Source organism: Hyposmocoma kahamanoa, unplaced genomic scaffold (assembly GCF_003589595.1).
Source record: "Hyposmocoma kahamanoa isolate Upper Pololo Valley unplaced genomic scaffold, ASM358959v1 100021, whole genome shotgun sequence".
Classification (NCBI taxonomy): domain Eukaryota; kingdom Metazoa; phylum Arthropoda; class Insecta; order Lepidoptera; family Cosmopterigidae; genus Hyposmocoma; species Hyposmocoma kahamanoa.
In genome coordinates this window covers 12,541,881-12,553,179 of record NW_020653200.1, presented here as the reverse complement: position 1 = coordinate 12,553,179, position 11,299 = coordinate 12,541,881, and the positions used below count along the sequence as shown (strand labels likewise).

The window sequence follows — 11,299 nt, the reverse complement described above, 5'->3', positions numbered from 1 at the left end:
ACATTGCTTTTAAAATATGCACGACTAAGCGTGCGCGCACATTGTCTCCCGCGCAGACGCCACAGTGCCGCAGCCGCCCGGCGCGGCCTGTACGCCCGCCCGTCGCCCGTCGCCCGTCGCCCGCGCTCGTCGTAAGCTTTGCTCTCGCACAATTAGTATATCACGCTAAATTCCCATCCACTGTAGCAAGAGCCCCACTTTCCACACCCTGTGATATTTGCACATTGTGATCTTCCTTTGTGTTTAAATCTTCATTGAATATCCTATATTTAGGTAGGTACGACCGCAAATTTGCGGCTTACTCAAGTAGGCATATTTTCCATTGTGAAGCTTTTACTTGATTACAAGTTAGTATCGGGTGGAAGTGGAGGTGCAACTCCTCATTCTTAGAGAGAAAAGCCTGTAGTCGTTTATGCCAAATTACAACGTAGTAAAGAAATTAACAGTTTAATGGTCTTCGAGAATAGGCTTTCGTAACGAGCTTTTTATTGCGTCTAGTGCACTACACGTGTCATCGTAAATGGACGTCGCGTGGGTACTTTGATAGCAACGGATAAGACTTATACCGATTTGCCGGCTTTTCATTTGATTATACCAATTGGTACCTATTTAGATAAACGTATAGAATCAATTGTAGGTACACAAAAGACGATAATAAACGAGTGATAGTTTTAATTTTTTTGAGGCATGTCGTATCAAAGCAATACTTTTCCGGAAATATTTGAGTTGTAAAAAAATTTCTTCCATTGTTTAAAGTTTCGATACACCCAGTAAAAACTCTTCAAATTTTATTTTGAATCCTATCGATTCGTTTTTAATGTTCACAAGTTATATTTGCATTCGATGAAGTAATACCTTCATATATTTTTCCTTAATCTGAGGTTCTTTGACTCCAAATTTTCGAGAACTGAACACGATATTTTTATTCCTTTTCGTGAAATGGTTCGTTCACCTTGAAATTCAAAACATATTGTAATGCTGTCCCTAAGAATGGTTTTTAATGAAAATAAATTAAATTTATTTGAATCGGCAAATCTACTACCATAAGGAATGATAAGGACGGACTCCGTACTACTTATATGAACTTCTGAAACTCACGTAAAATAAATTGTTTGACGTTTATATTTTATAATCTACTATAATTATAAACGACTACTATAATTCTTGTCAAAAATTGGTTTCCAAACAGAGCTGGGATATATTATATAATAAGTAAAGGTAATAAGGATCTGAACAAAGTCAGCCAGCTGAACGGTACTTTGTGAAATACCTCAGCAGTATGTGTACGTCGAGGTTGACCACACAAATGATTGCGTGACGACTATGGCCATAAGGGAAAAAATATTGTAGATGCTTTTCCACAGAGGTCTCCCACAACAGTACGTCTTCTATTCCCATTCTTGAGACAGATACGACTAATAATAAACTATGTATAATTTTTGTAATCAGAGTAAAAGACATTTATTTGTTGTCGCGTAATTAAAACATTACTCAACACTATTTTGTATCAAATCTATAGTCAAAATTATGAAAATCTCTCAAAAATAATTACAACAATGTTGAAGGCCCATTTTCTTTCATAAGACTCATTTTCTCTCATAATTTATAGAGTAATTACCACTTTACATACCTGTATCTGTTAATATTATCTCGTGTACTGTTTAGGTTTTTATCGAAAGGTTCATATACATATCGATTTTCAACTGCATTAAATTTAAAAAATCTATTTTCAGATTATGGTTGAAAATAAATATACACATAAATATCCGTTGACAACTATAAATACTTATTATAAGATAGCGTTGTTGTATATTGCGGTCTACACATCAAAATACAAATATTTCTAACAAAAACCATAAGTGTGTGCAATTGCAAGTTTCCTTAGCGCTAAAGTATAATAGGCATTGTTCAGTTTTTTGTAGAAAATAATAAATCTTATCTACCTTTTGTGATGGCATTTTACTATTACGTGTATCTTGATAAAGTGCATAACAATTGTTTAGGCCGTTATGTTATTGTTCCAAAGCACTTCCTAATTAGGTAATTAATACATATACATAGTGTTCTGATTATAATTATTTCACTTTCCCTATTGAAAAGCTCATGTATCGCTTGCAAATCCCTTCGTTAACACCAAGTTGGTGTTGCAAGGTCTCGTTGAATACAAATCACATCAAAGTAAATTCCAAATAATGGTGACGAATGTGTGAAAACGAAAGTTTTATCGATACTTACAACACTAGGCAGTAAACTGCGCGTTAGAAATTTCTTTTGTAAATCCGGCTGTTATTCCATAAGGCTTGTTTCTGCCAAAAAAACTAGATTTATATATTATTTAGCTGCTATACTTTCATGTACCTATCATTTTTATTCGAGTTTAAATGTAGCGAATGGTATGTTAGTGTAATGGTACTGTGTACTGTCGAGTGTGTTGACTCGCGCGGATGGCCTAAGTGGTGGCGTACTAGTATACAGCGTTGGTTTGCCCAGAGACAGCTACGTGTGGGTGGTAGTCACCTTATAATAAAAAAATACATCTATTTGAGACAGTGCCCATAACATAACTAAGATGGATACACTGAGGGCGTTAATGTTAGGCTTCCTCATTAAGTAATTAGAGCAATTACGTAACATCACGCTAGCGTCCCCAGCGTCCTGCTCGCGTTCGCTCTCGCTTCTCTGCGGCCCGCGGTCGCGGACTTCTCTGTAAGACGACTCTAACCTTCACTTTCGCTTTTAGTGTCAAGATATGTACATTCCTATAGTTACAATAGATACGAGTCCAAATTGGGTTCTAATTTTAGTTATCACGCGGTTGAGCCTTAGTCATTCATGTAAATACGTAAGCAATTAATGTGACATTTAGCAAATAAGAGTTTACAAAGTTAAGATTGATTATTTTGGTGATATAAATTTTGTAACAGGCGCTGCATAATCATGCGTGTTGTGTAGAGCTATTAGTTTACTCGTTCAGTAAACTGGCCAAAAGATCGTCGTGTGTATACTGAGCGTGTTTCGGACGTTACGTCGAACGCCGCTTTCGCCTCGAGCATAAATGGAGACGGCATCAACCTCTGCACCTTCCACCACTCAGCCACTGTCATGATAATGAACTTACGTTTCGTAATAAGATTTGACGCTAATAATACTGGCATCCGGACCGACTCGTCGACATATCGCTGTGTTTATCCACAATTTTTACTGTTTATTCAGCTCCATTAATAATAATATATAGTTTATGGATTGCATTAGATAACAAATTACATTGCAGCTAATGTTAACATTGTAGCCGGTGCATTAAAGTAAACGGCAAACATAGTGTCGTGGGAAAAACATCAAACTTTACTTAATTATGAAAAAGTGACTGGGTACGTACCGCAGAATTTTCTCATCGGTGTTTCTAACAATGAATAGATCTAACCGATAAGTGCATGTGGATATATATTCTTCTAAAACCATGTATCCAAGATAGTTACTCAACATATAGTTTACGGGTGTTGTCCAACAACAATATCTTGAGTCAGAGCTGTCCAGTTTGATGCTTTGCACTTTCTATATTTAGTGTAGCGATATGTCAAGGTCAGCCGGTGGCAGCGACAGCGGGTCACGACCCAAAGTCATCTAATCCTACCGTTCTTACGCAACTTTCAAACTCGTTGCTGACCCGCACTAAAAGCCATTAGTCAAAACTGTCTTTCATTTCACTAGATTATGTCTCCATAACAAATTTTTACGTGTTATTTTTACGCCTTGCGCTCCAACACTTCGGCAAACTTGATGTGCAACCATATTAATCGCTAAGCCGCAAATTGGACGCAATGCATAATTTCAATGCTTTCAGCGCGTTCAGCCTTGTAGCGGAAAATTGTACAAGTATTTTTCTCGGCACGTGCGCTGTTGGAACAGTAGCCGCCCGAATGATAGAATCGATGGAATGTTGTAATTCTACTCAACTTTATCGATGCCGTGACAAGAATGCGGTTAGGTCATGTACGAAGTGTATTTCACGCCTATACAGGCACTTATTTATGAGGTTTGTCTAAGCGCTTGCGTTAGTATCCTGAAAGTGAAATAACATTTACTAGGCTGGCTTTCACACTCTTTGCAGTCTTGATTGATACTAATTCAAAATAACGATCATTTACTGTTAGACAGAGTTAATAGGTTAATCGAAAGGGAATGAATGTTTAATTGATAGCGAAAGCACATCGTAAAGTCGTGTGTTTCTAATGTTAGTCGAGCGATTACCTCATGTGCGAATGTACAGTTGGCAAATTGTTATTTGGAGAAAGTGATTTGGAATCAGTACAATTAATATTGTTGAGTTTGTATGTAACTAATCGTAATGTTGAGACAAGGGACCTACTCATTTGAATTATGTACATATTGAAAAAAATAGTCTATACAAATAGTCATCCAATATTTTAAGGTTAGTCAGCGTATTTGGTGCACTGATTTCACTCTTCGTCAATATATCACAGTATTTTATTATTATATCACGATATTAGTTCAATATACATTTAGTATAGTTTTACATGTGTCATTTATACGTGATATAATTAACTCATCTTGTACTAGGTGTCGAGGATACTCAGTAGATTTGCCTTTTACTCGAAATTTTAATAGTTGAAATGACATTTGTCCATGTAATTATGCATGCAGCTCAATACTTGTTATCGCAATCTGTTCATTGAATATATTACTATTAATTATAGAAATAACTTGTGACTTTAAACATTCAAGTTTATACCTACTTTATTTGCAAATATGTTTATGTACCCGCAATGAATTTGGCCTAACCGCTAAATAAGTTTATTGAAGCGGAGCGGAAAGTGGGTGAAATTTAATCAACTGGATTCAACCCCTAATTTGCCACCTTTAGAGGCAGAATATTTTATTCAAATTTAAATGGGATAACTATTGAGGTACACCGTTTCCAACAAAAAAGAATCATCGAAATTGATTCACAAATATCTTAACACCGTAACAACATATAAAAAAAGAAGATTTATTTGAAGTCGGTTAAAAATGAGAGCTACTGTAAAGATATATTGTATCATCTATTGTGGTTAAAAATGAGAGCTACTGTAAAGATATATTGTATCATCTATTTTTGTGGTATTCATGGTGCGCTTAAAATTCTCTATAGTAAATATTGATTTCAAAAATCTAGCTTTTTTTATAAGTTACATGAGATATTCCAAATATTGTATGCGATCGGAATTCATTGTACGTGAGCTGAATTTTGTTTACTGTTGTATCAGGAACACAAATTCAATATGTAGGCAACAGTACGACTTATCTTGTGATGAGTAGAGTATTTACATAATAGACTTTATAATTCTGTATGCGTATGAAGCGGAGAGAAATTGCTGAGTATAAATAGCCTGCAGGCGAATTCCAAAACCGATGACACTGGATAAAGTTGATTATATGACAATGGCCGCTTTGCCTGCTACGGGTTTGAAGCCGGGTAAATGAACGCGGATATAATCGGATGTTTATGTGCATCTTCACATTTTGTAAGCGTCACTTTCGGCTTCAACCAGTTTCACTTTCCTGCCGATGACCTTTACAAAAATGCGCAGTGAGATAACAGATGAATAAAACATTCTGAGGTATTCCCAACTATATGCTGTCTTTCTCTTAGCCATCTTCTATCCGATGCTAAACGTTGCTTAAGAGGTTATAACCTTAGTATAGTAACCTGCTGTATGAGTATAGATTCTAAAAAAAACATGAAGTAAATATCTATATCAAAACGTTCAATACGAAATCGAAATGAATGACCAATAAAAAAAACAAGGTTTCACGTGGTCGTGCCCAAAAATTCTCACTGCAGTGCCTTGAAATTTTCAAAGAAGTTGACCTCTACATATAACATTAAGTCACGTATCAAATCTGATACATAAGTGACAACATGAGTGCTTTAGGGTTGATAACATTAGTTACGTAAGCTCTCTCGGGTTACCTTGCCCTTATAATAATTTAATCTCACTTTAATCTCATCCAATAAATTGTTTTTGTTTATACAACAATTAACACGCGTTTTTGCCACAGGGGCACTAATACCCGTATTTGTCACAGGTGCGTTACATTTCGACTTTTTGAGTGGTTAAGTATCCATATATGATCAGTTCCTGTTTGTAAAACATGTTATGTATCTGCATGATGTGGTAAAAGTTGATTTGGTGGTCTCAGAATGTGAACAAGAGAGTGATTTTGTTGTAAATCCGAATATAATATTAATCGAATGTCGATAAGATTGATCGGAATGCTGTCAGGACTTGATATTTACGAAATGAGTAACCAATTGTCATAATACGAGAATAAGAAACGAACAATGTGTGAATCAGAGGGTGTAATGTATTCTCGTACCGCGTATCAGTAATATTTTCTCATCGTGAGTAGACAGGCGCGGTGCGTGCCGCAGATGCTTCAATTGGCGATTCTGGGCGTGTTGGCGGCGCGTGACTCCCGGCTCGTACCTACTGCGCTCCGGTCGCTGCCACTACCAACGACTCTACATCACTTCGCGCAATCGCGTTTCACGCATAAAAAAGGCATTATAATCTCTCTTTTACATTATACGCCTCATTATTAGTCTGGTCTCTAAATATTTTCGCTAAAAAATGTCGCTATTTTCATCAACTCTGTGCAGAAGAAAAATTATTTATAAAAGCGACTGGATTTTCAGATAAACAAAAGACCAAAGCAACATAAGATGCAACCGCCTATTCATTGATCGAAACGGAAACGACCAAACCTGTAAACACTATCGCTTTTTCCTAATTCGCATCTTGTAAAACATGGGACGATGACGTCGCTTAATTTTTGTTAACATAAATTTATTCCACAAATCAGTCACTTTTTGCTGCTGTGTGTCACGGTTAAAAATCCAGTCATTCTTTTTGTTCTAGTAAAATAATTGTACTTAGAATCTAATTTCTACTAGCCACAGTCAGACATAATTGATATTATCAATACAAAGTCTTACAGATTATAACTGCCTCTGTGGCCGAACGGTTACCATGCCGGACTGCCATGCAGAGGTCCCAGGTTCGATTCCCGGGCCGGGAGAAATATTTGTATGGCCTACATTTATTTGTCTCGTGAGTTCGGGTGTAATTTACAATTGTCTATTTGTGTATCCATGGCACCCGCGACACAGGGTTTCCCTAGTGCGGGGCTATGTCGAGTGTGTGCGTTATTATTATTATTATTATAAATTTTAGTTTATGAATGGAATCTATTAGGAATTATATTTTTGAGCATAAGCATTCCTCCAACGTTATGCAACTCCTTATTATTTATTTATAAACACATTACTGTACTGTGTTACTGTGCAATGCATAGACAAAGAGGTGTTAATTATTACGTGACAGTCGTAGCCAAACAAGGTTGATGAACTTTATAGCCGTTCATTGAAACCAGGATTACCGTATAGTTGACACACCATTGCATGCTTACGTGCTATATTAACTAATTACCTTTAGTATATAGTACATGGTTTTGCCATCTCCAACGGTCAAAGTGAAATGTACCTTAAACCTTAATGTTTGCGGCTGACTTAAAATTTGATGTGGTTTTCCACGTTCATTTAATGAGTAAATTTATAATAATGACTATAGAAACAGCCTCATGCAGCATATAATTTTAGATGATGATCATATATTAGGGATCCGCTCGATATGCTAGGACGCATCAGTATCGCGTCCTTATCAAAGGTGTATCTTATATTGGAGTTTCGCGTTTACAATGATATTAGGCACAGTCTTGTCGACAGTAATATTTGTCAAGTATTTTTTTAATCAGTTGTTTTAATAATTTTATTGCGTAACTAAACAATATTTTCTTTTCTAACGCACCGATCAAAGTGTTATTTAAGTTTTTATTTGATTTAAGAAAGCTAAATTGTAGACTACCTATCTATCACTTAGTTATTAGTTTGACAATTTCTCACGTCTCTGGCACAATTACCACTGCACCGTGATTCTAAATCATACACCACAATGTTATATAATTGCTTCTAGTTTCTCTCCCCGATGTTAATCAATATTTAGTTGTCAAGTAGTTGATTCTTACAACGTCTAAGTAAAGTACTAGTTATCAATTTATAATTTCTTAAGTTATATGTATAATTTTCTTAACTTTTGAGTGAACGACTGTGATGCACCCCAAAAATTTGGCTAAAAGCTTTGAAAATATATTATATAATTTTTTTTTCTCTCGAGTGACTATAAAATAGAGCCTGTTGAAAATGATATGACCACGCGACCGTGAGGTGGGACTACGTGATCTCTGATCCGCCGCAGATGCATGTGTATGAATGATTGGGGGTGGTGCTGCACCGGGGAAAGTTTGAATGAAGGTACAAGGGAACAGTGTATTATATTTCTTGACCGAACGCATAAGGAAGGAGGGAACAAAACGCTTGGAATATCAATATGATTTATTTCTAGTGTGTTTCAGACTTTCTAGTCGAAATTTCGTTTCACTACTGATAATAGAATATGATGTAGTGCAGTGTGTTTTTTACCTCAATAGTAAATTGATACGTGTGCATACTTGCTACGGTACGTTCACTGGTGACCTCGGAGACTCAGGCATGACTGGTACACTAGACCTTGCAAGACGCTTTGTCAGCCGTTACCGTTACACTTGAACATTGTTACTATTTGTTACCAGCAACCACGTCGCTTCACAACACTCGCCGCTTACGTGGTAGTTGAGGAAGTTACTATTACGTCACAGATTAGTATAGTGCCTCACTATAACCCATGGAAATTATACGGTGACATAGGATGGCCAAAATTGTAACACCGAAATTTGACAACTCAAAGTTAGAACATCATCACTTGTAGAACTGCTTTCGTAACTTGCATTAATAATATTACACGGTAAATTTTTTATGTACTAATGCAACACTGTTTGAAATACATATTAAAATAGCCTAAAGGACAGGAAATGAAACTATTTTTCCGGATTTAAATACGCATGTTTGATTTTTCAAACAAACTAACGTTTCGGGCCTTTTGCAGGTCCCATGGTCACAGTCCTACATATGTATGTGTAACAATCGCGAACCCAAGAACTCGATAAGCATAAAATATTTTTATTTTCATTTAAACAAAGGTTTGTTATGACAATCATAGAGTATAATTACCCTCTTCATTCATGTTGCTCTTTTTTAAGTAGTGATAAAATCTACGCACAATGCGTTTCAACCAATAAATTTAATTCAAAATTCCGAACGTCGCAAGAACTTGCAACATCCATTAATATTATTAAGCAAACCTTTCTCAATAATATTTTAGTGTTTTGCAGCCTTGAGTGCTTTGTTGATCTGAATAATCGACCCATAATATTTTCATATTAGATCGGTACAACACTTTCAAATTAAAATATACGAATGTAGTAAGTTCAGTGATTTTACAAAGCCTGATGAACGTCGAAGTTCATTAGGCAAAGAAGAATCGTATTTTTTATAGTCGTAGTTTAAGTTTTTTCATAATGTTTTCTTAATCCTTTTCTTCAATTATCGACGATTTATGGGTAATTACGGGCAATTAACATGCGCCAAAAAAAAAACAATGACGGGTAGTACTTGGCGTCGTTGTGAGGACATATTTAATGAAGACCAGTCTGTTACATAAACCGGATAGAGAATTTTGTTTACATGGATCCGGCTCTCTGTAGTACATAATACGAATTTTGTATTCGAAATCATTAGCTGCTTGTTTATCAAGTTATAGAAGATATTATAGATCTAAGTAATTACAATTATTGTACACTTTATACCATTCATTTTCAATAGCCAAACTCAAAATATGTAGTACCTACTTAGTAGCGGCAGAGCTCCTTGTGAAACAGTGCGTCCTCTTGTGGAAATACTGCCACCTTACCTGTTTCTGCTGCCAAACAGTAATATAATGGTGACATTACAGGCACATGGGAATTGTCAACTTATGTCTCAGGTTGACGGGCGCACTGGCAGTGCCCCTCAGATCTTTGCGATTTAAAGCTTTGAGGGTGTCGCTTGCCACCAGGCGCACGTCTTCTTCGTCCCGTCCCTTGATGTCATGAAAAAACGTTCTAGACTTACTTTTCCCCGCACGGAACGGAATGGAAGCGAAATTTTGTATTCATACCATAATAAACTTTCTGTCAATTATGTAAGGTACAAAGTAGATACGAGTCAAAAAGCTGGTCGCGTGTCTCCCGGGAATTGTCGCGCATTCTCGGGAATTCCCGTACCTACCGTATCATATCGTATCTTCGCGGCAATTTAAATAAATGTTAGTTTATTCACCCTGATTTTAAAATGTAAAACAATTATGCAGAAGGTAATAAGTCCTGTTTATAATTTGTAGTAGTTTACTAAGCAGGTTTAATCAAAATTGTAAGTTTGCATAACTTACAATTTTGATGACCAAGATATTTAATTTGAAATGGGCACTTAAAAAGAATAGTGGAATTCCTTGAAGAGCTAAATCTAAGACAGCCGAATCTATCGTTGAATACAAGTTAACTGAATGTCAACGAGTATGCAGGAAGTACTAATGCGGCAGTTTCCTGATATTGAGCAGTTGAACTGCGACCCTGACGGACGGTGCAGCCAAGCCGCACAGTACGTTCGCGCCACTCGGCGATCTACAGGCATCAGGACGCCTGCATAGTAGTTTGCGTAATCGGCAGATTGCACTTTGATTTCAGATAATATTGGCCCACGACGCCTGTCAAAACAAATATATTGTAATGGTAGCTGGCGTGTCTTATGTATGTTTTTACGTAAGCATTATTATAATGCACGTAGCTAGGTACTGCAACAGTATAGTTGTTATTCTTAATTCAAACTGTACTTGTATACTGTTTAATGTTACTGTAACTCAGATGCTGTTATTTTGTGATTTCCCATCATCGATTTTACAAAATGCACAATTTAAGGCGTAAGTGCAACGAATGTGTGAGAAACTTAAACTCCTTGACCTACTCGTACGTATTTGGTCTCCCACGGAATACAATCGCTATTTTTATATAAATAGATTTGATCGCGTGTCGACGAGCAGGTTTTCCTGTAAACCTATTTTTGTGAACTCAGCTTTTCTATTTAAATTGAGAACTTATTAGATGTATTGATACATTCTGCTTTTTATACCATTAGAACTATCTAATGGTATAAAAAGCAGAATAAAAATAAAATAAAAAGCAGAAGAAGCAACTAGCTTCTACATTTGCATTTTACCTAATTAGCAGTAGAATTCATTTAATGTTTTTTAAATGAAACTTCTGCTTTATT

General features: G+C 36.2%; 1 protein-coding gene across 1 annotated transcript in view; it reads left to right on the top strand.

Annotated features, from left to right (window-relative positions):
* The first annotated feature begins 3,988 nt into the window (after nt 1-3,988).
* Nucleotides 3,989-11,299, top strand: part of LOC113225845 (mucin-1-like) — a 24,865-nt gene continuing 17,554 nt past the window's right edge. Inside the window, exon 1 of the mRNA XM_026458297.1 lies at nt 3,989-4,033. Coding sequence (XP_026314082.1) covers nt 3,989-4,033 — 45 coding nt within the window. The remainder of the gene's footprint in view (nt 4,034-11,299) is intronic.